A 27,442-nucleotide genomic window follows, 5' to 3' on the forward strand; every position below is an offset into this window, starting at 1 on the left:
AAAAAGTTAAGTACGTTTGGGCTAAATTTTACGTTATATTTGGTTGTAGTCCAATAAAAATTTTGCGCTCGCTTCGCTCGCGTATTCAGGAACTATATGCCCTTATTTTGACATTTGTCAACAAACAAAAAGTTAATTAGGTACGTTTGGGCTAAATTTTACGTAATTTTTGTTTTAAGTCCGATAAAAAATTCGCGCTCGCTTCGCTCGCGCATTTAGAAACTACTTAGGCATGTTTTTCTTTATTTGCATTTGCTTACCTACACAACTGCCGCCATGTGTTTAGCTTTGAGTAGAACTGACCCAAAAATTCATTTTTTTTTAAATATAAATAATAAAGAAGTGAGTGCTAATTTAGGTAAACCGATGAGGTGGTCCCCGGCAAGACAATCTTTAGTTAAAGTGGTCCCTCATGTCAAAAAGGTTAAGAACCACTGATCTAGACGAACTCGTCTGGCACAATATTCAAACAGGGTGTACCACAGGGTTCAATACTTGGTACCATTTTGTTAATCAAAATGAACCATAATGAAACATGTAATTGGATTTTATATGATTTCTTGAAATTCAAACTTGTATAAAAAAAACTAATTTTGGAAGCAGCCTTTAATACAAGCATATAACATCGATCAATAACGTTAATTAATATTTACAAAATTAATCCCAATTAGAGTGTTCCTCACGTGGAGTCCTGCAGCATTACCTACTACCGGCTATGGGAGTGAACCGGAGGCCGCCGTCCACCTCGACGATGGTGCCGGTGACGAGGCGGCTGTGCTCGCTGGCGATGTGCACCACCATCTTAGCGATGTCGTCTCCCAGGCACGGCTCGCCCATGGGTATGTTCTTGCTGTACTGTCCCAGCCACTCGCGGTACTGCTCCTCCGTTTGATCTGTTATGCGTTTTATGAAGTCTGAAACCTGGAAAAGAAGAAAATTCAACATTTAACATTTCGGATAATCAGCAAATTGATGAAATGACCAGACAGAATAATCTGACAAGCAGTAGGTAATAAATAGGTAAGCAATTAAATCAACCAATTAAAGTTAAGCTAGTTTCTGCAAAAATATCTCAAAATTAAAAACTGAATCTCTTACCGTGATTCCCGGGCTGACTGCGTTTACTCTGACGCCTTTCGGTGCGAGCTCGAGCGCCACTATGCGAGTGAAGTGATCCAACGCCGCCTGGAAACGATCACATATTTTTATGAAGTTCTGGTGTTAGGCATAAAAGGTTTTTTTACTCTCAGTTGGGCGAAATGCCATTTTCGGCGATAACCAATACCAATCATCAAACCGGTGATTAAATAAATCTAAATGAAAAGTCTATATAAACTACATTAGGTATGTACAATGACAACCTTCCGTTAAAATAGAAGACGTGGTCGTGACGTGTCGCAGGATTAGCCTCTGTCATTCGGCTGTTAACAACTTTGCAGATTCAACAAAAACTTTGACATCTGTTGAACACTTGTCTAAAAAAAGTATGGCTGTAAAACGGACCTTATTTAATCCGCCATCTTGGATCTCCGCCATCATGGATTTGTGTCATGTGAATTTTTTTTTCGTATTACTGACAGCAAACCCTTTCATTTGGTGCATTGCAAAACAGTCAGTCCGCCATCTTGGGGGGGCCGCCATATTGGATTTGAAATGACGTTTCTTAGCTAGTCATGTATTGTCATCAAAACTCAGAGCGTGTGAAAAGTTAATCAGATATTTAGACACCGGTAAGCAGCCCAAGCTTATAAAAAGCGTGTTAAAAATCTACACGCTACAGCACTGTACTCAAGCCATTCTCACCTTCGCCATGGAGTAAGGCACGCTGCCAACATTGACCATGGTAGCGACTATGCTGGAGATGTTGACGATGTTGCCCTTGGACTCTATGAGGGCGGGCACCAGCAGACCGGTGAGATGGTACACGCCGCGCACGTCTATCCTGAACACCTCGTCGAACGTCTTCATGTCCAGCTGCTGCAGGGAGGTCAAGGCACCAATGGCTGCGTTATTCACGAGGACATCCAGTCTGTAAGAATAATTGGATGAGTGAATTCAAGTAGATAAGTACACATTCTGTCAAGTGGATACGTTCTGTACGTAGGTACTTAATTTGTAGCATGCTGATAAACAGGGTTTTACGATGGCTGTCATGGTCAAGACAATGTAGGGAAGAGCTTCACACACAGTAGACCAATGATCTCCATACAAAGATCACAATGTGGAGAAAATACGAAAAGCCTATTTTGAGCAGCTAAAAATGGCGTACTCTCGTCTGAGAAGACTATGACTATACTGTAGTAGAGGTAGGAATGGTTATAAGAAGATTTTAAATAGAAGCACTCTCAAGCTTAAATAATTCGCCAGATAGCTACATATACCCACTATTTGATCTGCAAATTTTCTTCCGAGAAGGACCACTTCTTAATCCCAGTATAGATTTCGCTATTTTCGTACTGTTGATTGCCTAAATTGTGACCTTCAGCGGCGATTGGGGGCCATGTGCCGCATTCAATTTGGACAGCATATACACAACGTGCAATATACCCACTCTTATAACGAATGTACAGACTTAGGTACACCACTAGGCTGTGTCAGAACATACGAAAAACATGTATGTGATAGGTTTTAGTAGATACATAGTGTACCTCTTTAATATAGCTAAGATTCATTCTATCGCATAAAAGCTATTAAAATCGATTAAACAACTAGATCCCTAGTGAGCAACTCGTTGCTCCTTTAATCAATTTAATAGGCAATCCTGCATTTGAAGGAAACGGTTGCTCATGCTAATCTCCAAGACTAACAATGTAATTACCTACCCATTAATCTGTAAATTACATTTAGGTATTTGCGATATCCAGGAGCTAAATTCCGTCGCAATTAGTAACTAAAGTATCCATTAAAATTATGAAAGTGGTACCTTCCAAAATGGTCGAGTGTTTCCTTGGCCGTCTTTTCGACTCCCTCGTCGGTGCCGAGGTCCGCGACGATGGGCAGCGGCTGCAGCCCCCGCAGCTTGTGGCACGCGGCCGCCACGGCGCGCAGCTTGCCTTCATTCCTGCCCACGAGCGACAGCTTCGCGCCCAGCGCGGCGAACAGCAGCGCCGTCGACTCGCCGATGCCGGCGCTCGCGCCCGTCACCAGCACCACTTTGTCAGTGAAGTCGATATTCATGGCTGCTTATTTTTTGAATTAGTAATATTCTAGGAACAGAATGTAGCCACACGTTACAGAGTTACCGTGGTGTTTAGTCAATTACTTGAGCGTTACTGAATCCTAACAGAGTTTAGCCTCGGTATATATAGGCTCTGCCGTTAATCAAACATTGCAAGTCATGCCCGGTATCATAAATGGTTTGTATGGCTGTTGGATAACATCCTAAAATTAGATTCTTCGTACAAAAAATTAATTAGTAGGCAGGACATGCTCCCTATTCGGGAAAACAAATAATAAGTAAACGTAGGGGGGATTGACAAGTCTATTAACATTGAAAGCCTCTACGTTTTGTGGATAACATCAGCTATAACTAGGTAACCTACTAGGAATACACAGCCAATATTAATTTCACACATCATCGTGACTGTTCATTTTATTAAACCTATTTCATAATATTACGCAATGATTAAGGAAGTTGCAAAATTGCACAACAATATAAAAAAATTGGTAACGTATCTTAGTACTGAAAAATATTTTGGGTAGATAGGTAGTCCAGGATCCAAACGTAGCTATTTTAAGAATTTATTTAAAATAATATTTTATAATTTTGTTGTACATGCTATTCAGGCCTTTGAAATACCTACGTTAAGTTACCGTGTAATTGTGCCGCCAGATCTTATAGTGACCGATTCATTTGTCCATTGTTTTTACTAAGGTAAAATACATAACTGAAGTCCAGAACATAAAGTTGCACTAGCACGTCGGGATTTAAAATTATACCCCTCTTAACTTACTGGATAATTTCTAACCAAAGCATTATATAGTATAGTTACTACTTTCCCCGGTGTAACAGCACCGTGGACCGTGCGGCGCGGGCATGCCGTTCATTTGTCAGCGATAACTTGTTATTTGAATTTGACCCTTAATTCTTACCTCATAAAAACATTTTATAACGCCAACATGAAACGCTAACGGCGCGGCGATAGCGAGCTTTCAGCTACCCTACAAAAGTTGCACCGTGCCGTGCCATTCATGTATGCCATTACCTGAAGTCTAATCTAATTTGCTAATTTGAAGCGCTCTACTTGAAAAAATAACTCACTGCTAGATGAGGAATATTGATCTCATTTCCATTATGTTGCGTTTATACTGGACATTAAAACAACAACATTTTACAGTTAAGATTAACTTTACTATGCAATTTTAAATACATAAAAGCTACAAAATATAATACACAAAAATTTAATAAAAACTAAATAAAAAGTTCAGTATTACCCTACATTAAAAAATTCGATAGATATAATAATTATTATTATGCCATAGAAAGATAGTTCAGTCGTTCAATGTGAATGGAAAAATACATACCTACTTGTAGTTTTAATTTCAAATTACTATCAGTCTTTATACATATAGGTATGTCGCTCTCCGATCGTATAATTGGCTAGATCACATACAACCTCCCCATTTTTTGGAAAGTATCCAGCGATATGCCAAACATTATACATACACTATGAATGGATTCCTCTTGCCGACTTTACCTTTAAAAAGGTACATACTAGGCATGTGGCTAGACGACCTGGCAGTAACAAGGGGCTCGTATGAATGGAGCCCTGGGCACGCGGCTGTAGTATCCAGTGGACAAGGTCATGATAGAGGAATATCATTATTTGACCAATTATACAAACAGCTGAAGATATTATGTGATATAAACCAACTGCATGTAAACTATTTCAAAATAAGCATCAAAGTTGGAAAGTCTAAAACCATAATATAACATATTTAATCTGGTATAAAATTTTTACAATCAATAAAATCAATCAATTGATACCAAATATACTGATGTAATCAATGTTCAGTATACTTCATTTTATTACATTTGACATCTAATATGCATGTACATACTTAAAATATATTTCATAATAGGTGTGTCAATTTTCCCATTAATTGATCGAGAATGAACTACCTCTACAATGTGCCACAGTCATGGATAAACTTAGATATATCAGTGTATAATACATTACAATATACAATGGCACTGTATAAAACAAAGATTTCACACACAAATCTTATTTGTGTTCCAATATTGTGTTTATGTTGTCAGTTAGCCAATCCAACGCGTGTCTTCTTGCCGCGCGTCGACGTCACGCGGAGCGGCGACCGCACTGCTGCGCGACTGGCGAAGTAACAATCTTAATTAACACTACAGTCTAAACACATTCATCAATCACAAATATTCTGACGGCCCTGCTTCGTCAACGCCTGCCTCAGTTACATTTATACAACGAGTATGCAATACACTAGTATCATAAGTTAAATACAATTATCTAGATGCTAACATGGACATACATGTCGATAATATACAGAGTGCAATAACATTACAGGCACTGAGCAAATTTATACAATTCTAGTCTTGTCAAGCAATGGAAGTCCAACAAGGGCAGAGGAAAAGTAATGCCTTATCTTAGTGATTAAATTAGAACAGCAATGTTAGCTAAACCTGATCAAAACCTGCTACAAAATTATCCAATTTGGGGCAACCATGAGCCAATAGTTAAAGAATATGAAACATTTATCATATTTGTGTTATTACAAATGGAATGTGTACAATTTTTATACCTAATGTAAATATAAATTCATTATTTTATCTAGTATACAATACTAATGACGTATAGTAGAGGTCCCTAATCCAATTTAATCAGTAAGTGAATAAAATGCTCCATGTCTACAAGTTTCCTTTACATAAGTTTATTGACTCTACCCCTGTACATCAAGTATGTCTACATCCATAAATGTCAATCTGCAAGAAAGCCTGCGACAAGTCCATTGTCTTATGCACAGAAGAATTTCCTTTGCTTGAGAGGTTCACTATCATCACTGTCAGAGAAGCAAGCAGCAAACCCACTCTTGTCTCGTAGAGAGTCCCGTAGTGGACTTTCCTGCTTTTCAAGTGCTTTCTTTGAACGTGAATGTCTTGTGATCCTTTTCTTCTTCTTGAGTGTATCCCTCTGAGGTGTGGGGCCGGCCACATTCATGGTCACCATGGAGCTCACCTGCTCTGTAGAATTGCTCAGAACCAGAACAGAGTTCTCAGGCTGCCTTAGTGTTAGGCCAATGTTCCTGCCACTTCTAGTCCTAGAAACCACTGCAGCTTCTGGATTCTCTTTTCTATCAGAATTGTTAAAGTCACTTGAATTTTTACTAATCTTTCGTTTTTTGTCTGCTTGGTTTGAATCACCAGTATCCTCTACCACGTCTGATGTGGTTTGATTGCGGTAGCGTTTCGGATACCGTGATGTGGTGCTCTGTGACTGGAATGATACATTCAGGTTGGCCTTGGCTCGAGTTCGGCTGCCATCCACTTTATTGTTGGACTCCTTTACACTTTTGCTATTTTTTACATCCATGAACTTGAGTAAAGATGTACTTTTGCTAACCTTGACAGACTTATCAACACCCTTGGTTATTAAGTTTAGCACATTTTCTGACTCCGTACTGCAGTTCAGTGCTGCCGATTTAGGTATTCCGGTGTTCATAGACTTGTTCACACACACTACCATAGTGTTGTCCTTCTGTAAACATTGCCGTGATTCTTTCACCAAGTTCCTACTATTTTTACATCTTAACTTTCTAGGTGTTTTGGTAGACTGTATTTTTGTGGACCTTATGTAATTAGCAGTAAAGCCAGACACATCACTGAGATCTTCAAACTGTCCACTGTGCAGCTCATTTTTAGACCTGTTCACCTTGCTGGCTGGCGTGTTTCTTTTATTATCCACAGTCTGGTCTCCTCCTGCTAGTAACTCTGGAGACTTCTTCAGCTTCTCGGGTGACTTGTGTTCAATTTGAGCATGTTTATTGCCATTGATTAGACTATTATTGAATATCTCAAAGGAACTATTAAGCTGAGTGTTGTTGTTGAGGGTCTGTTGTGCCTGGCGCACACTCCTTCGTAGGTTCATCACCTTGGGAGTGGATGTGATCACTTTATTCTTCTTGTGCAATGTAGTCCTACTGTTTTTCTGTTGTCTTGATCTCTTGGACTTGCCTTGCACTGAAGTGTTCTTGATATTGAAGTCCAGGTCTGAACCTAATGTGTCAGACTTACAACTACTCATCACAGTGGGCTTCTGCTGTTGAGAAGAATCAAAGTAAACATTTTGCTGCTTCTCCGCAGACCCAGAGTCGTCTTCTAACAGAGACAGCTTTCTCTTCTTTTTCTTTTTAGGCGAAGGCACCTCGGCAGCACTGGGAACACTTTTTGGTTTACTTTTGGAACACTGTGCTTGCTCAGTTTGATTTTTAACATTGTCATAGTTCATCAGGCAAGGTGCCCGCTTGGTGCAAATCCAATAAGATATTTCATCCATGTTGCTCATAAAGGGAGCGAGTGGTGCGAGAGCGTTGGCGGCGACGAGACCCGCGTGAGCTGGCACCATAGCGCCGCCACCTGCGCCGACAGCACGCGAGCCAGCTGCCGCAGCGGCGCCGGCCACACGCACGCGCCCGCCGCCGCGTCCGACGCCGCCGACTGCCCGAACTGCCCGCGGTGCCGCAGACACCCGATCTCTTCCATTTTCCTCGTGAGACTCACATTCCATACACCTGAAATGTCAACATTTTCCTCATCACATAGTGTCCACGTAACAGTGACACTGCTCACACAACGGACATGTATACTTACTGTTCAAGCTCTCGGGGTTAAAAGCAGAACACTACGAATAATCTGTTACATAGGAACTTACACTTCTTTAGTATCGAGATGAAAACCAAGCGGTGCCTAGATGAAGTGCACACAAGTTGTAACGGACATTTGTAGCGATAGTTCCAATAAAATAAAAAGTCAAATGTAACAATACAATATTGGTAACCGTTCAGTATATTCTCTGCCCGTTTTAACGATATTGTTACACAGAAACTTGAAATTATAAGTATTTCTTTTCACATCATCACAACAAAATAGTAAGGCAAAAGCAAAGCAAACGCGCTTGGAAATTTACCAAAGACATCTTGCAAAAATATATTTCCACCAATCAAAATACTCGATCGAGACTTTATCATCTGTCAGACTTTCTCATTGGCCATTAGAAAATAATATAAAATAGTCAAAGCGAACAAGCTTCTCTATGTCTATGGATAGAGTAATGACAATAGTCAATCAAACCTTAAAATAGAGGTCTCAAGTCTCAATAAAAAGTATCTTGAATCCGTATTGCATATAAGGAAAACCACAATCATGTATCTTGATAATTTTAGCTTAAATTTTTAGTAACAGCAAAGTTCAGTATATCTTCCAATATAACTAATTTTTTTTATAATTTTTATGTGTAAGGCTGGCCCCAGACCTACTATCACCTTTCTTTTCCATCTCGCCATTGCGGCACACAATGCCGGTCAAGCGGGTCACACCTCTTTCGAACGGGTGAGAATCAACGTTCACATACTTTACTTATTAGTACTTTGTAATATGCGCATATTGATACTTACAATTTCCGATAACGATTCCCCAAAAAATATCATCTATAATGTTAAGGTCGATCCTTGTATTTCTTATTATATTTTTCTATTTGTATGCCCTGTGTGGCGGATCACGGCACAAACATATTTTTTATTTAAGACCTATTTTAATACCTGTCTATCACTAATAAATGACTTGATTTGATATAATACTTATAATAGAGTGTAAGGGTCTATTCTAATATATAGATAATTCTTCAATAATGCAATAAAAAGAAACTAACAAATATAACATTGATTTCGCTTTATTATTTTTGATATGCAACTTTAGCAAACATTGCCCCATTCATTCGCCATGTCTATTTTGTGATTTTGACTTTGACGTTTCGTTGCGCTTTTTCGCGCCATATCGTATCGTATCTTGTCGTGCTACTGGATGTCTGTTGTAGACATGCGCAAAACAGTGCAACACGAAGTAATGTGATATGTCATTACATTTCGTGCCGAGTAATATTACAGTTTACCATCACTTCAAACATCACGCGTGATGTGGCGCCATGCGATAGCACACTGTCGCGCATGTTCTAATGTAATACAATGTTTAGGTGTAATAGAACATAACACTTAACAGTGAGCGATATGATGTTTCATAGTGATGTTCAACATCATGATGACATGAATGAAAAGTAATGAGCACTAAGCTACCACCCGTCGCGCCGTATTTTACGAAATTTAACAAAGTTGATTTCCCTTCATACTTAAACCTTACAAATTACTAACGGTTTTTCCAGGCTTAGGACTGGCAATATTCATGGATTAAAATAACTATGAAAGTGTAATGAAATATCCCATGAATATAGGCGTATTTAAAATCAACTTTATGTACAATGATTGCATTTTTTTATATACATACTAAATATACTATATATACCTACCTACTATATACACATTAAATATCTTTATATTTATATTCATCAGAATTATTATACATTTATGTACATACCTACATACATTAATATAAAATATATACATAATATACAGTATCTATTTTTATATTATACACACATAAAGCTGTAAAATATTTAATTACAGCTAATAAATATCAATTCTGACAGTTTTTTTGTTTTGAGTCGTGTCCGTCTCTCATTCAATATTAAGCCAGCTTTGAGAAGACACGCTCGCACGGTACTGATGTGGCTGTGATGTTTAGGCGTTTCAGCATATATTTATATAAGCGCGGATACACGCACTTCCGATCTTTCCACCACAGCAGTGGATTTTCCGTTCTTTAATAAGCGGTTCCTCCATGTACTTATCGAACTCCACAATACCGGCTGCAGTCGGATTTTGGGAATATGAGCGGAAATTTCTTCATCGAACTCATCCCAAATAGATCCAGTTTTCGGCTGAGGAACCGGTACTTCTTCAACAGATTCCTGCAAAACCTGGGTGCGATCTGAGCCAATTCTTAATTTCAAAGTTGAAGCAGCTCTTTCAAAATTACGAAAGTTACTAAATCCGCTTTTTTTAAAACGCGGGTCTAATATGGTCGCCTCGCAAAGAAGCGTATTATTTTCGACTTCTCCAAACCGTTGCTGCATCTGAACTTTCAGATTATTATGCATCTGCTGAATTTTTTCATTGCACTCGGGAACGTATTTGTTTAGAGCCCGGTTAATAATTTTACAAAATACTATGTATTTTGAGGCAGAAACATACATTTCACCACTAATCTCAACCGTTATTTCGTAAAAAAAAAGTTCTGTCGCCTTTTCAATGGTCAGCCAGTCGTCCTGCGGTAAACTGATATCTGGACGCATTATTGCGAGAGTGGCGATAAGGGCTTCCTTTATTTTTATTATTCTTTGTAGGGCATCATACGTGGAATTCCAGCGAGTAACGACGTCTTGTTTGAGTTTTAGGGGCGAAATATTCATTTGTTCTTGTATCTCGGCCAATTTTTTGCAGGAGCGCTGCGGTGAAAATATTCAATGACATCTTTAACCCTACGCATAGTGTCAGATATGGCGTCCAAACTAGACTGCACTACTAAATTAATAGTGTGCGCATAACAAGACAAAGAGCGCCAGCCGCCTAGTCGTACAGCACTTAAAATATTTGCTGCATTGTCGCTGACGATCACATTCACGTACTGACGTATGTTCCATTCTTCAAATTTTGTTTCTAAGAAACTTTTGAGATTAAGGCTGGTGTTCTCCTCAAACTCTATGCACCCGATCATTACTGTGCATAACTTGTGGGTGTCCGTATCAATAAAATGGGCAGTGATAGCAACATAACCATCTTGCACAGAGGATGTCCAGGCGTCTGTGGTTATACAAATAGCTGCAGCTTTTGCTATCTGTTCTTTAACTTTTCCAGAACTTTTGCATACACTTTAGGAAGAATGCTCTGACAGAGTCTTCCGAGTCGGTAGTGTGTAGCCGGGATTCAACATTTCGACAAACTTCCTAAACTCAACTTCGTCGACCATGCGAAGGGCGTGGTAGCCTTTTGCTATCATCCGAACTAACTGTTCGTCCAGCTGCTGAATTCGGCTTCTAGGCAGAGATTTTTCGTTTGAAGATAATCTGCCATTGTAGGTCCCTGCTGAATCTGCCTATGGCTTACCAATAAATCAGTGGCTGTCTCAGCTTGTGTACTGCATGAAGGTACCTGTTGAACATGCTCCATAACGCTATGCGAAACATGTGGTTCAGTTTCAAATGTTGTAACCGTTGCCGGTTGTCTGCTGCTATTTATTTGGATCGTGGGGTGAATAGATTTCATGTGCCGGCTTAGACTTCCTATCGAGCTGGACGAAACTGCCAATATACGGGAACAATAGCCGCATTTCGCCTTTTTGCTGGGTACAACTTCATCGAAGTGATTCCAGAGAGGGCTAAATTTCTCTTACTCGCCATAATCACTAATAAAATGTACCTACCTACACGACGAACTTGCAAAAACGAAAGTCTAAAAGCTAAAATGTTTCTAATTACAGGTATATTTACAATTTTACTAACTTATTGTCCTTATTTACAGTTTAGCACATTTAGTGTTCAGAATGTTCACAGTCCAATACTATCTACACACACACAGTTACCTATATTGATTGCAATCACTATCACCTATCACACTTCAGAGATACAATTATCGAGAGTCGACTGTATTTAAATAATGACACGACCTTGACCGCGTAAGCAAACAAATAAACTAACTAAAAATATCGAAAATAACCGAAATTTGAAAGAAAAAGACAGTACAGTAGAAATGGAGTACATAGTCCATACATTGTAAAACGATACAACGGGTGGTGTCAAGAAAATGTAAACCTTTTGCAAATTACAATAGAGTCCTAAATAAAATGTTAAACCACCTGACCGAGCGAAATTCAAGTCGCGCACGCCATGTTCGGATCGGAACTTACGAAATAAACCGAACATAGCCGAATAGAACGCCGTGCGCTCTGCATTCATTTCATTCATCGCACAAGTCATAAGTGATGTCGAGAGCTGCGCGACCGCGTAATGTTTAGTGTGATGTGTGATGCTTAATTTAGTCGAGTAATGTGTGATATTACTCTACGCGGTCGGGTAATATTACGCGTAATGCATTACTCGCATCACTTACACATGTCTAGTCTGTTGCTGTCATTGTTTTTGTCGAAACTAGTAGAATACTCTAGCCATAACAGAACAAAATGTTTGAAAATTAGACTGATATTACTCAGAAGTGATTGATAATGCGTGAAAATGAATGATATTCAGTGTTTGATTGATCGTCAGCTTGGCATTTGTAAGAGCTAAACAATATTTTGTTTGATACAACGAGGAAAGCAGGTAATAGTAATGAAATGAATGGGTTTTTACTTTTTTGCAGACTGTCGGCTGAACTACGACAATATTTTAAAGCGGCTGGTGGTGGATAGTGAAGAATCCTTCTATGGGCTGCAGAATGCAAACATCGCGGCTAACTTCGACCAGGATCCTCCGATATTCGCGTGCCGATTCTCGGAGGCTCCCGGTTACGAGCATATCCTCGCTCTCGCCAACGAGGATGGCAGAGTTGCCATTCAGGTACTATCATTAACATATTTAATGTTCTAAATCAATGCAGCAGTATGACAGTATCTCTCACGTTTACTTGCGATTGCAGGATACAACCAATGTAAAGACTGCTAGCACATTGGAAGGATTCCAGTGTCATAACAATGCTGTTTTCGATTTGGCGTGGATGCCACAGCATATGAACTTTGTTACTGTCTCAGGTAAGAACAAAATCTTCTAATATATTCTAACCAAATATCACAAAGGTCATAATCTAATTAAGATATTATGTGATTGTGAGTTCATGTGTATAAGTGCTATCTTGCTCGGTACCAGTGAAGGTTAAAACCTGGTAATGCAATTAACTCAAGTATTGATTCTATTTGCACTGTTACTATTTCTATAGTAGTAAAATAACATTGCACAAATTCACTTTTCCCTCACAACCCAATAGAGCTATGAATAGCATCTCTGTTTCCAGGGTATCTATAATATGTACACCTATTTACTATTTTCTCCATAATTATTAAATAGTTTATTTGAACTTGTAAGCATAACCAAAAAAGCATCTCACATTTGTAACGATTATCTGATAAGTACTTATAAACACACAAAATAGTAATAAATGAGTATGATAATATGTAGTAATAGTAGCAAAATTCTGACTTTTACCAATATTCTGAGGAATTTTCTTCGGAAGTAGTAGAAACAACCTAACGTTTGTCAGTTTCAAATTACTATCCAACCGATTATCCAGAATGGTCGATGATTTTCATAGCTGATGTTTAAAGTTATGGAATAAGAAATACCTACAAACTTTTATAAAAGTACTAATGTCAGCAGAGTTTAGCTCAAGTAGGAAAAAACTTTTTTTTAAACTATTAAACAATGCTTTTAGAGGATACAGTGTAAGCTTTAAAAGCCCCTCGATAGATTGTACTCAGGTACCCATTTTGTTGTACATATGTATTAATATAATGAAATGCATGAGGACATAGTATTCATGCAAGTAAAAAATATTTCAGGTGATCATACAGCTTGTCTGTGGGATGTAGCAGAGGGGGCTCCTAGAAGGGTTCTCGTATTTTCAAGTCACACACGATCTGTAAAAACTGCAGTATTCAGGCCTACCGAACCTTCAGTGTTTGCCACGGGTGCGCGGGACGGACACATTCTGGTGTGGGACATTAGAGCCAACAACCAACCTTCAGTTGTTCTCAAACCAGACAACTGCCTCATGAACTGCCACTCCAGCTTTAACCCCAAGACCCCGGGCTCGCACGGCAAGCGGCCACGCATCGACACCCCCCGCGCCATCAGCATCACTGGCCTTGTCTTCCAGGACGACATGACCCTCATCTCCTGCGGAGAGTGCGACGGTAACATCAAGGTGTGGGATCTCCGCAAGAACTACAACATATACAAGAGAGAGCCACTCCCCAAACATTCCATACCATACTGTGGTAGTTCCACCAAGAATGGATACACCAACCTGATAGTAGACGATACCAGAATGAGACTGTATGCCAGCTGTATGGACAATGTCATCTACTGCTTCAATATATCAACATATAACGCTATGCCAGAGCAGAGGTACATCGGCCACCAGAACAGCACGTTTTACATCAAGACTTGCCTCAGTCCCGACTGCATGTATCTAGTGAGCGGCAGCAGCGATAAGAACGCGTACGTGTGGAACGTGAAGTACTCGGAGCCGGTGGTGCGGCTGGCGGGGCACTGGGCCGAGGTGACCTGCGCCGCCTGGTGCCAGCTCGGCGACACCAAGCTCGTCACGTGCAGCGACGACGCGCGGCACAAGCTGTGGCGCATCGGCCGCGACGTGGCGGACCTGCCCGCGTCCGCCGCCGCCGAGCTGCGCGGACGCGCGGAGCTGGTGCCGCGGACGGACATCGCGTCGCTGCCGCAGTGGGGCGCGTTGGACAAAACTCCTAACTCGCTCAAAAGGAAACTGGTCACGACGCCCGGCTCCTACAGTGCCAAACGAATGCGTTCACAAGGCAGCGCTTCTATCAGAAAAACAAAACGTTGCCTCACAGACCTCATGAACGCTTCTAGAGATACAGAGGAAGCTGAAATTTCAATCAAAAGGCTGAAATTGGAACCTCTCCCTGAAGAAAATGAACCGAAGTTACTCCCGGCAGGAATCAAACGTCACGGAGATTGTTTAGAACAAAGTCCTCCAAGAAACATTCAAATCGACTCACCCGACGATTGGTGTTATATACCTAAAGCGGGCTCTTCATTCATGACGCCCACTAAAAATTATGAAAGTAGAAACTGCAAGTTGTTATCACCGAAAGGTATGAAGCCGTTATCTCCTACTAGTTCACATAATAGATCTCCGGAGACACCAAACAAAGTTAGAATCATATCATTCGGCACTCCTACCAAGAACCTTCCGAACTTCGTGTTGGACGGCGAGGCGCCGCACCTGCGGCTCATGTCGCCCGTCAAGAAGAAGGACGCCACCACGGACTGGCTCACGCGCATCGCCCGCGAGAAGCGCAAGTGTGGCGACGCCGACAGGACCACGCCCGCGCCGCTCAGCCCCAAGGAGAACGTCCCCGCCAGGAGAACTTCCGTGTCCGAGAGAACTCCTAAAAGTAATAAGAAAAGTAGAACGCTATTCAAATATTTTAATGTAACAGTCAAAGAAAAATAATTAAGTAGATTTATGTTATGGACTGATCTAACGTACGTTTCTTTTTTAGTATAAGTGAAGGTACAATTGATATTTCAAGTATGATTGTGATGTTTTTTTAAATAATTAATTTATAATTTGATGTGATTCGATGTGTAGGAAGAAAGAAGCTCATGTTGCCAGACAGAACAGGTAATAAAATCAAGTTCCTAAAATGAAATTTTGACATAGGTAAATCTCAAAATTTACATGTTTATTTGTAGATGTGTAAGCTTGGAAAATAACAATACAAATCAGTTTTATTAATCTTGACGTCATAGAAAAAGTGTCCGAGTGCATGTTGATTTTATACTTCGATTATGTATTTTGCTATTCGTGCATTGCTATTATGATATGTGGTCAATTTACAGTGATGCCGGCTAGAAACATACGTAATAAATTGCATTTACAATAATACTGTCGTTATATGTATTTCCATAAATAAATGTCAACTAAAATAAATCTAGTTTTAATTTTAAATCCCCTGGAAAAAACGTTGTTTAAGCTCAAGTTCGCCGACAAAAAGATACAACACTATTGTTTAAACGTTCAACCATGAAGTGTCTTCTCGTTCACCATCTTATAGATATCTCTGTTCAGAGTGCAGACTGCTTCATGAATCAAAGGACGTGATATAAACATAATTTGTGAGATTAATTCGATACAAACGAAGTGCTAAGCGATTTTAAGTTTTCCTGTAGGTAGGTATACTTTTGTTATACCTAAATATTATAGGGCGTATACGTGGTGCTGCTACTAAAATGAACTGAGTACTGTTTACCCCAAAAATGTTACCTTTAATTCATCATGGATTTTCAGAAAGAAAAGCGAGAACTTAAAAGATGTGTGTGATACTGGTAATACACTGTACATACCTTAGAATACTATGTGTACTTGAGGTAGGTAAACCGTTGTCTTGGGGGTTGTAGCAGTTTATTAATGTTCTGATTTTCAGTGTCACTTGCATAATACAAACGCATGTAAGTTTAGACTCTTAAAGCATCTTTATTTCTAGGTAAGTATTTATTATAACTTATGTAATAATTTGAATATTCACAATATGTACTTTGTATGCTTATTGGATTCGTAGGGTTAGCGTAACTAAGAATATTCAGAAGGTAGGAAGCTAGAGGCGTAGTCTAGCTCCAGCATGAGGTCGGCGCGGGCGCGGCGCGGCGCTCGTGTGGTGAGCGATGCGTCCGACAGCGCGGCCGCTACTGCCGCGCCCGCCCGCACCCCCGCCGGCGTGTTGTGCCTCCGCGCGCGCCGCCTGCCCGCGCGGCGGCGGCACAGCTCGGCGTAGAGCTGCACGAAGCACACGGCGGGCACGTCGGGCGGCGGCGCGGGCGGGGCCGGCTCCTGCGGCTGGCTCTCCACAGGAACGGGCTCTACCTTTGGTGCTACTTTCTTTGATTTCTTCGGGATAGTAAATTTTGGACCCACATGCGGTCTTCTCAAAGGTTTCCGCAAAACTATGAGAGAATCCATTCTATTGGGTTATTAGAATAATAATTGTTCAATCCATATGGGTTATATAATTTGACAGAAAATTTGTTTATATTCACTAAATAAGTTGTCAATGTCAGATATCATACTTAAAGGGTTCTTTCATGGTTCTTTAAAATTAAACGCTTGTTGTAGAATCTAGAACATCCTTACTAATATTATAACTGCCTCGTTGGTCTAGCTGTCGCAAGTGCGGCTGCTGAGCACGAGGTCTCGGGTTCGATTCCCGAGTCGGGCCGAAATCGCTTTGTGGGTTTTAGAAGACTTTCACAAAGCAGCCCGGAGCTTGGAAGCTGGTGATTGATACACCCGTGCATCGGAGAGCACGTAAATGTCGGTCCTGCGCCTGATCTCTCTCCGGTCGTGTCGGATGGCCGTCCCATCGGGTTATGAGAGTGAAGGAATAGAGAGTGCACCTGCGTCTGCGCAAATGCTCGTGCACTATAATATGTCCTGCGTAGTTGGCTAATCTCCTTACATGAGAACAGCCGCCGTAGCCGATAATCGGCTAGGAGGACATCATCATCATCATCATCAAATGCAAAAATAACTGTGTCTCTTACTAAACCACTGAACTGATTTTAATAAAATTTGGTACAGAGAGTTGATCTTAAGAAAGAACATACATAGGTAGGATAATTTTTATCCCGGAATTTTGAAGAGTACCTACTGTTAGAAACATGATATAACCAAACTCGGCGGAAACTAATAAAATAACCACGGCGGCCACGGCGGCTATTCTCATTTAAGGAGATCAGCTAGCTGCGCAAGACATATTATAGTGCACTCCCTATTCCTTCAGAGGCCATGAGAGGCCCGATGGGACAACAATCCGACACGAGCGGAAAGAGATCAAGCGCAGGACCGACATTTACGTGCTTTCCGATGCACCGGTGAATCAATCACCAACTTCCAGACTACGGGCTGCTTTGTGAAAGTTTAAGAAAACCTACAAAGCGATTTCGGCCCGACCCGGGAATCGAACCAGAGACCTCGAGCACAGCAGCCGCGCTTGCGACCACTGGACCAACGACGCAATAACTAATACAAAATATGTATCATCTGTCACGCGATTAAAGACGGGCTAGCTTGAACACAGGAACCACAAAGAATTTTGGAAAGAGAGTAGTTCCTAAACTCTATAGGTACAGATGACCACAAGAGCTCATGTCAACATGTTCGCCAAAAATCGCTCAAAATTGACTCTTGTGCAGCAGTTTTGGAACTTTGGATTTGTATAGCAACTTTTGGAATTGGCTGTACTTCTAACTTCTAAAAGTAGGTAAGTAGGTATACTTCTCTAGGAAACCACTCAAACTTTCTTGTCTTGAAAACGACACGAAACGAGTATATTATTTAAATAAGAATTATTAAAATCAGTTCACGTACACAATCCGTCTAGTATGTAAAAATTATAATGTATTTTTTTCAAATTATGCATTTTACCGAGAGATGTCGCTGTGCGCTACTTCGCGTTCGTTGTTAATTTTTTTCCTGAGTTATTATTGGATTCCTACACTGACCGTGGCCCAAAATGCTTTTAGCCGGTAGTTTGCTGATACATAGCACAGTTATAGCATAACCAGCCTCTTGGGCAGCTGGCCGTCACGCTGGCTGTCACCTGCGTCCCGATGCAGACCACTTACCGCCCTAAACACATCTACTTAGTCGAAACTGATGTAAAATTTTCCTTTCTCTAGATAGGTACTGACATCGTGTGGCGGCATTGTCAGTGCATCGTGTGTAGTGTTGCAAAAAAACCGTTTTTTTTCCAGTGTGAAAAAAAACCAGATAAAAAACTGTTTTTTTTCTGGGCCTTGTTTTTTTCAAGAGTATAATAACTCTAAAATTGTTAGGGCATTTACCGTTAAAGATTAATACTTAAGGTTACATAATAGAGTCTTAGGTTTATTCTTGAATCTACGGTACTTTTCTGATAAAACAGAACCAAATTTCATGAAAATATTGGCAACATTCATTGATATTAACTCAACGAAAGGGAAATTTTGAAAATTGAACTAAAAAGTAGGTTAGAAAAAAAACCAAATTTAGAAAAAAAACAACGATGCAAAGTTTTTTTTCATGTTTTTTTTCAATAAAGTGAAAAAAAACAAATCGTTTTTTTTCATTTTACATCACTAATCGTGTGCACAACTTGATATCGTGGTAGTCAACTGAGCTCTTGTAGTACAAGAGTACGGTGGCTATATAGTACCAGGGACAGGGAATAATGAAACATTGATGTAAGATGTGCTTTTGCTCACTCTTTATTACGCTTGTTAATATATAAAAACATAATATAAATTATTTTGTAAAATATCACCACTGATTGATGCAAACAACTTGACCGCAAGCTCGGCTCGAGTGCCGCACGATATAGTCTACGTACTACCTCGGTTACTGATGCTATTACACACATTTATATAAATAGTTCAATACATTTTATAGTACACATGTTTAACATGTTTCACAAGAAAATGTATATGAAATCACGAAATTGCAATATTTTCTTAATTTTTTGCATTTTTCAATTGAATGTGTATAGAGCACATAACAATCTGCAAATTCGTGTTTCAATTTCATTCACGTGTAGTCGGGAGCTGTTTTCTCCTCTATCTGACTACTCATAAGCTATATATCCCCTAGAAAACCCATACAAAAATGTCCATTATTCACATATTACTGCTATTCTCGTAGTCGGCTAGAGGCGACACAGCTCAGCATCCGATACCGAGTGTCGGCAGTCAGGCTGTTCCCGCGTAAACTATACCAGCAGTGTGACACATCGTTGAAATGAATTTAAAATTATTCATTTCTACAAATTAATGTTGACAATAATCATGTAAAAATATGTAATTTGTATGTCGAGTGGCGTTGTCGAATGTATTAGTATAATTGATATCTAGTGATAGATTCGCAAACATGGAGATCGACATTGGACGCGGCCGGCTCGCAGTCGGCTGGGCTCGATAACAAGGAAACGTCAGTAACGAAACTAGCAGAAATAAAAAATAACACAATTAAAGAAAGTCGTTAACAATAGATCGGGCGAGGCCGGCAGGCGACGCTCGCATACAATTTGTTATACCTACTACATCTAAGTCTGCACTTATACTACGTCTCTTAACGCTATGTACATACAATATCTTTATCCAAGCGATTTAAAAAAAAGTCTTAGTACTTTTTATCATATTAATTTGAAAATTTGTTAAATGTCTTTATCGTTAAATTCACTGACTCCACTCGCACCACGTTAACTTTATTATGTTTCATTTTTTTTCGTTTTCGTTTTATAACACAATACAAGTAACAGAATATTTTAGCCCCGCTAAAAAACTACTAACATAAGTATACAACTAGAGTACAACCGATACAACTCGTACGAAGCGCTCGTGCGGTCACTGCCCGCAGGAGCCTTCATAGCAATTGACATTTAACTGGTAAAATATAAACGTTAATCTACGAAGGAATCACGTTTTGTGTGGTGAGCGCGGGTCAGCCCGCAGCTCCCCGCATGCGGGGCCACGACGCAGCCCGCATGCGGTCCGTGTCCCCACAGCCCGCATGCGGGGCGTGGAGTCGGCTGCGGGCTGGCCCGCGCTCAGCGTGTCAGTCGCAATTCGAGATCAAAAACTCGAGGCGATTATATAATGTCACACCTCCAGTGACGAGCGCCGCGTCGGACTCCGACACAGTACAGTGCAGTGTAGTACAGTACAGTGCTGCTCGGCGGACACGACGCGACGATCGATATCAGTCCATTGAAATATCATTACAATACCATTTTATCACAATAGACAAATTAAAGTAATTTCGGGCACGGACCCGAGCGATGGCCTCGTATAAACTTGTAGTTTCGTTGACATCATTAACTAAATATTTATTAAAAATCCCGCGTTCTGACAATCTAGTCGAGTATCAAACTGATGGATAAAAACACAGTATTCAAAACGAGTAAATTCTTCGAAAAACAGTGTCGGCTTGCATCACCGGCCCGAGTGGCGACTGGCGACACCCCTTAGTATCGTAAGTTTGTACTTTGATCATTATTAGAGTGCAATTTACAGAGGAACTGGATGTCGGCCGCCGCCCGGCCGCGGCCTGCCGGCGGCACACTGCGGTCTGCCGGCGGTACGCAGCGGTCTGCCGGCGACACGCTGCGGTCCGCCGGCGGCACGCAGCAGTCTGCCGGCGGCTCGCTGCGGCCGGCAGCGGGTGGCGGTGCGAGGGCGGCGGGGGCGGCTCAGTGCCGACGCTCTGGAAAACACAAAGTTCTTTGGCCTATTTCCTCTCATTTTTTTCCTGTAAATTGTGTGGTTAAGTAACAAGATCACTTATGGAAGGTTGGTTTAGACTTTTAGACTGCTGATTAATCAATTTCATAGGACTCTTGAGTTGTATGAAGTTTGTCAGCATTAGACCTCTCAATCAATGGGATCCATTTTCCTAGGACCATCACACTCGCGTGTCCCAATAGGTCCCAATTTTTTGAAGCACCTGTAGTAAGAGTATAATAACTGTTGGTATCCATTTATTTTCTTTCTAGATTTTCAACATTCTTTAGTCAAAAGCCATTCAGTATATTAGGATATCCTGGTAACTCCGAGGAGGTCAGATAGGCAGTCCCTCCATGTAAAATAGTGGTTCTTAGCTGTATCCGTAGACTGCAGGCTGACACGGAGATAGTAGTGAAAAGGCTGGACAAACGTTGATATAAAATGTGCGTGTGTGTGTGTGGGTACCTGTGTCGGCGCATCACCAGCAGAAGACGGAGAGCTCGCCGCCGTGCGCGCCGCCCACCGCGCGCCACGACCGCACGCCGCCGCCCACCTTCAGCTGGGGACACTTCAAACAACGTATTCATTGCCATACACGTCCTCACGCCTGTACTCGCTTTGGTTATACATCTGAGGCGTAGGATAAGTAAGCATGAAAACTAAGTATATCACCTATGCTAAATACATTTCTGACGTATGGAGCGTACATGCGTGAGGGTGGTAGAACTACTCAGAAATCTTCTCAATATACAACATCTTTAAAATTAAATAAGACTCGGAACTGAAAGAATAAATGATATTGATTTGCAAACCGATTAAATACAATGCTGTTAAACATCATATCTCCTATCTAACTTGAGAAAAAACACAGAAATAAACTCAAATGTCTCTTTTAAAGTCTAAATATCATGACTGCATCATAAATGAGCAAAAAATTATGGTTCTACTACTGATCGCTACCGAATTATGTTTATTATATATCTACATTGTAGAAAAAAACTTATTTTAAGTAAATATCGCCATTCGTAGAACACAACCTTAGAAACTACTCTATCATCAGTATAAATCTCGTAGAATCCAGTAAAATTTAAAAATATTCCATAACAAGGCAACTTCCTGTACGCAGAAGTATGCGATTCACAAATGTTGTGTGCCGTATAGGGCGCGCTGAGTCGATCTCTCGGAACAAGAAGCACGTTTGAATCGCAACACTTCTTATTACTTGGTACGCTGCCCGATAAAAAGTGTAATGCGTCGAGTTTTCATTCCACGTCTCGCCATATAGGGGGCGGCCGTGTTTAGCCGGTCTGCGCGCGCAAGGAATGCTGTTCATTGATGCGACGTCGCGGACACTCAATGAACCCGCCGCGGCCCCATTGAGTGTCCGCACCACGTACCACTGCACCCTCATCATATATTTAATCAAAATCCTTTTCAATTACAGAGGGTTGTTGGGTAAAACAGTGACACAGCTATTTTCAAGGTTGGTCCTTCCAAGGGACTTTTCACTCCCTTGCATCGGCCTCAGCCTCAAAGGACCAATTATCTTTTTCCCAATCACAAGAAATATGTATCAGCTTAAAGGTATCAGCGTAATTAGCTATTCCAGGTATTTTTCTCGTCTAGTTTACTAATGATTAACACATAGAGTGTAGTGTAATTGGATCAATGTTCAATTACAATTTGGCACGCCTTGAATCAATATGTAATTATATCCCGGATGTGGTTTGACGCGGAACACTTGACGGTCAAGAGCTATCGAATTCGCTGCTATAATAAATAATGCTATTTGTTGTGTGTTACATGACATAATGTTCCAACAATTGCATGTGAAGGACATCGACATAAATACTCCGACCACGCGTAAATCTCTCTTTATCTTACAACTCAATGAAAGAAGATGAACTAGGAAAGTACTTGTTTATCCAAAACTATAAGTAACACACACAAACATGTACGAGCTATCTCCCATGATATATTCAGATATTATATCTTGTTTGATAAACGATCTGATAGGTGGTAAGGATTTATATTTATCATTTTGTTTACAAGTGTTAGTTAACGTATGAGTTATGCTGTTGTTATTGTCTATTGTGAGAATATCGGCCACCGATACAACAACATCTGGCGGGTGTCTGTGTGTGCCACAGACGCGAGCGCCCGCATGCCCGGGGTCAATGATCCGCTGCCCGATAAGGGCGTGATAACGTATCACCAAAGGTGCAACCATGAGCCTAGCTGCATATAGCGGCTTATGTAAGCACATGGCCTGATAGCGACACTATACCTACATCGGTGTAGGTATAGGAAACGTTTGTTCATGATATCGGATGGGGTCAGGAGGTAAAAACCGTCAAAATTACGAACAAGATGGAAAGACTGATGAAGAAAACCATGGCATGCTTAGTTTTTAATAAAACACATTTAGAACAAGAAGGTAAGTATAGCAGAAGACCGTGGCTATCGATTTTCCTCGACGCTGAGTCGTATCGATATGATTTCCGGCGTCAAACATTTGAGTATGATTTGGCACAAAACGTGACGCTCAGAGCTGAGGATACACCATAATATTGATCGACCAATGAGTAGTAAATACTACCCCGTTATGCTAGAGGTTATGAATGGTATTCAGATCATCTTCAGTTTACTCGTATACTCCATTGCTCCAACCACCAAATTGTGTGTCCTATCTCAACCGCATTACACTTCAGGAGTCACAGACTAGCAAACATCGACAAAAGAGGAGAATATAACTGTAGAGAAGAAAATATATATGTAAGAAAGCCTCTGTAAACTGACTGTGTGTTAAACTGATTGAAGATTAGTGACATATTTTAAAATATCCTAATTGGATTTGTGTTTAAAAAGCTTCATTGCTATTTCGTTCAACTTATAAGCCTAAACTGAACTCCCATCCAGAATGAAAGGGCATGTACACTAATAATTTCTAGCAAATACAGAGAGTGAGGCTTTTTCGCCAGGTCGGTTAGCCCGTGTGGTGCTCGAGCCGCGAGCGTGGGAACGCGGCGCACATGTGCGTTCATTATGCGTCGCCATGTGCGCCGGCGCAGATCACGCCATCACACACTATTCACCACAGAATATACTGACAAAGATGGAGGTGCAGCTCGAGCCGAGGTTATTATATCCGCTATTTTATGACCGTTTCTGTACAGACTTAATAGTTCTAAACTTAGGTTATGTGCGCTGCAGTATCTTATCAACACTGTGGATCGCGCTACGGGGGGCGAGAAAAAATAAAACAATATGGTTTAAGTCATCATCACAACATGTGTGGAATTATGGAAATCTGGATAATATCGCGAAAGCACACGTAGGTTATTGTGTATTTAGGATCTAAAACATTTCAATGTCAAAAGAAAAAATAAATAAAAACCGTGCATATCGTATCATTTATGAGCAATTAGTATGCATTTTACAACTCATTACCTACGGGTATTGGGTGACCCGTGTGAACTACTGAGCGCACCAGTATAAGTGAGCAGGTATACTTTAATTACTGCAGAATTGCTCTTACTTGGGTGTTGCAACGCCTAGAAAATATGAGCTGCAAGTTTATATCAGCAGAAACAACCGTAAGGTGAATTTTAGATATTCTGTTTATGGCCATCAAGATTTAGTTATTATTAAGTCAGTGGAAGTGAACTAGCGCGAGATTATAAGCAGCCAGTACACAGAAGGTTTTAATTACATTTCTAGTTATCCGTGTGAGCAGTATTATGTTGTGCAGCCACTAATTACCGCTATAATTGATATCGCACAACTATGTAACATCGAGTGCATAAATAACGTACGTGTGTAGGTAGCTCCGGCGTTTCATATTAATATACAGCTCACAATTATGAGCCACGGTCCTCAGCTATTAATAAAACTTGCTGGTTTTTAGATAAACTATTATTTTTACGTAATTTAGAAGGTGTTTCACTTCTATCAACCCCTCAATTCATCAAGCATCAATCAAATCGACGTATTTCGTAACAGCTCTAAGTTGTCATTCGTGAATTTTCCGAGCAGTTAATTTTACTATGCAACTAACACAATTAACTGTAATCAAGCTACGAGTTGATAAGACTTGAAGTTAGCTCATTACTCTCACATAGCTATTTTATTTCCTCTTTAAGCCGCTCTCAGGCTTATTAAATAACTAGAAAAATGCTGAGGAAATTCTCTTGCATGTAGTCGTTTATTTTATGCTATAAAACCCTGCCTTATAATTCCTTTGAAGGTCGCTTTGTGAAGATAATGTTTAACTTATGTTCGTGAAGATGTTATTTCGCAATACGATTACGTTCTCGATATACCTTCTAAGTAAATCAAGGCTAAAAAGAAAAGTGTTTTACACAGGAAGTACCTACTTAATACCGTGCCAAATACGGAAACCTTAACATAAATGACTGAGCAGAACCTGTGTGCAACAGGCTAATGGACGAAACAGTTTTTGGGAGTACCTAGTTGCCTCTTAGTACTCCTGAACTTCACCTATCTCGGTACCTCCGTCAAGAAACCCTGAACATCGAAATCGTAAAGGTAGATAAAGAAAGAAGTAAATAAAAACTAAACCGCAATCCCATAATAGTTTTAAAATGATTCATAGGTTTTATTGAAAAGGCTGGCCACCCATCGGTGCTGGTCGCGAGGTAACGCCGGCACCGTGACCAAGCGATCTGGCAGCACTGCTAACTGTTCCCGAGCTGTGACTAAACGATAACTATCTGCCATTGGCTGCCTATCTCACATTTGCGTTCGGAATTAGTCGCGGTTACGTTTTGGCACATTTGGGAAGATCACTCGCTAAGACTTGATATTGTGATTAGTAACAGTTAAATGCCTTTAACACATTTCGAAGGCGCTTATACGACCATTGTTTGGAAGAATTCATCATTGGATAAACGATGGCAGTGTACAAATCACAAATTCTGCAATTAAGTCCCTGGATATGGAATTCCTCGGATTGTGAGTGCTCTTGAACAGGGTACACATGGATATTAGTGTTTCTGTAAATAGCATCCACGAGTGGCGATATGTACTTATACGCGTGACTTCCGTTGGCTGACGAATTTTTGAAAGTGACCGTCCAGAGCGTTACAGAAATATGTCAGGCGGCTGTACCTGTTGCATCTTGTCGAAGTCGAGCGCGGGCCGGTGTCGGCGAGGGGGCGGCAGCGGCAAGCGCCGGCGCCGCGGCGACAGCGGGGCCCTGCCGCGCGCCGCCGGCCCCACCGGGCCCCCCGCGGGCCCCGCAGCACCCGCGAGGGTCCCCGCGCCCGTCACCCCACACGAGCACACTCCGCGTCGCGGCTTTAGAGCCTCCAGCGGCGGCGACGTGCGGAAACGCACCGGTGTCTCCACCTGAAAATGCCCAGATATCTTCTTTATATACAAAAGCTTCAAACCCTGGTGATACAGGCTCCACTCGGACAAGCGGTTCAAGGAACTTGCCAAATATACTCCATCTTATGGCCACATTAGTAATCCAGGTACCTAGGTCCTTTAGTTGCAAAAACTAGAAAAATATTTTAGGAAGCACACCAATCGGTGGATTTCGTTCTAGATTTGGAACTGAACATCAGGTCGAGCAAACAAGAAGTGTAGGTAGTGATTAGAGCACACATGAGGTCGGATGCGACTAGTGGGATGCGGTGTTAGCATGGCGTACCTTGGTGTCGTCGTCGTCGGAGGAGGCGGGGCGCGGCGCCAGGTCCCGCAGGTCGCGGTAGGGCTGCGCGGGCCACTTGCGCTTCTCGGGCGCGGCGGGCGGCGGCGACGACGCCCCGCGCCGCCGCGACTCCGCCGCGCCCGCGCCGCCCGCGCCCGCGCCGCCCGCCGCGCTCGCGCCCTCCGCCCCGCGCGGCAACCCGTTGATCACCTGCACGCCGCACTCTCACATCACTATGCTTCACTCATTCGCATGGGGACTCGATGTCGGCCGAGCTCATATGTTTACGCTTCCATCTAACGTGTTCATGTACCAGGTGAAACGTTCGTCCCACGCAACACACACCGAAGGACCCTGATATTGGTCCAAACTGTCCAAGATATGTCCGATATATCTCCATTCATCCGGGACTTATAACATAGCAACTTAAAATTCTAGACCGAAAAGAAGTGCTCCCACAGCTCCCACAGCTTTTTTGAAATATGACACTGTATTATAGGACATGGGGCAATTTTGATCCATCTTCTTTGTTTATGAGGATTGATGAAATAATTTAGTGTCTTCTAGTCACTAAAGGATCTAAACCAAAAATATTGATGAGGGCGTCGTCTCTGCGCCG

General features: G+C 41.3%; 4 protein-coding genes across 9 annotated transcripts in view; 1 reads left to right on the top strand and 3 right to left on the bottom strand.

Moving 5' to 3' along the window:
* Positions 1–588: 588 nt before the first annotated feature.
* Positions 589–3,281, bottom strand: LOC110379815 (3-oxoacyl-[acyl-carrier-protein] reductase FabG). Its single transcript, XM_021339624.3, has 4 exons — positions 2,924–3,281; positions 1,804–2,029; positions 1,099–1,185; positions 589–921 (listed from the first exon to the last, which is right to left on the bottom strand). The coding sequence occupies exons 1-4, from the start codon at positions 3,175–3,177 to the stop codon at positions 700–702; spliced, it is 789 nt and encodes a 262-aa protein (XP_021195299.3). The 5' UTR covers positions 3,178–3,281; the 3' UTR covers positions 589–699.
* Positions 3,282–4,923: 1,642 nt separating this feature from the next.
* On the bottom strand, positions 4,924–8,182 carry LOC110379814 (uncharacterized). 2 transcript variants are annotated; one of them, XM_021339623.3, is made up of 2 exons: positions 7,902–8,182; positions 4,924–7,761 (listed from the first exon to the last, which is right to left on the bottom strand). In XM_021339623.3, the coding sequence occupies exon 2, from the start codon at positions 7,755–7,757 to the stop codon at positions 5,988–5,990; it is 1,770 nt and encodes a 589-aa protein (XP_021195298.2). In that variant the 5' UTR covers positions 7,758–7,761; positions 7,902–8,182; the 3' UTR covers positions 4,924–5,987. The 2 variants fall into 2 exon arrangements, with proteins under 2 accessions (XP_021195298.2, XP_021195297.2); XM_021339622.3 differs by having other exon boundaries at positions 7,841–8,182.
* Positions 8,183–8,985: 803 nt separating this feature from the next.
* On the top strand, positions 8,986–15,825 carry LOC110379821 (protein lethal(2)denticleless). The gene is made up of 5 exons (XM_021339628.3): positions 8,986–9,051; positions 12,256–12,411; positions 12,496–12,692; positions 12,772–12,883; positions 13,688–15,825. The coding sequence occupies exons 2-5, from the start codon at positions 12,369–12,371 to the stop codon at positions 15,343–15,345; spliced, it is 2,010 nt and encodes a 669-aa protein (XP_021195303.2). The 5' UTR covers positions 8,986–9,051; positions 12,256–12,368; the 3' UTR covers positions 15,346–15,825.
* A 3,288-nt stretch (positions 15,826–19,113) lies between these two features.
* The window catches only part of LOC110379816 (serine/arginine repetitive matrix protein 3), a 45,662-nt gene continuing 37,333 nt past the window's right edge, over positions 19,114–27,442 (bottom strand). For 4 of the 5 annotated variants that reach the window (XM_064037652.1, XM_064037655.1, XM_064037653.1 and 1 more), the window contains 5 exons: positions 26,993–27,033; positions 26,824–26,888; positions 26,277–26,516; positions 21,612–21,705; positions 19,114–21,126 (listed from right to left, as the gene is read on the bottom strand). In XM_064037652.1, the coding sequence (XP_063893722.1) occupies positions 20,931–21,126; positions 21,612–21,705; positions 26,277–26,516; positions 26,824–26,888; positions 26,993–27,033 (636 nt within the window). In that variant the 3' untranslated portion in view covers positions 19,114–20,930. Of the gene's footprint in view, positions 21,127–21,611; positions 21,706–26,276; positions 26,517–26,823; positions 27,034–27,442 lie in introns of all 5 variants that reach the window. The other variant, XM_049840743.2, reaches the window with a different exon arrangement.

Source organism: Helicoverpa armigera, chromosome 13 (assembly GCF_030705265.1).
Source record: "Helicoverpa armigera isolate CAAS_96S chromosome 13, ASM3070526v1, whole genome shotgun sequence".
In the NCBI taxonomy this organism is placed as follows: Eukaryota; Metazoa; Arthropoda; class Insecta; order Lepidoptera; family Noctuidae; genus Helicoverpa; species Helicoverpa armigera.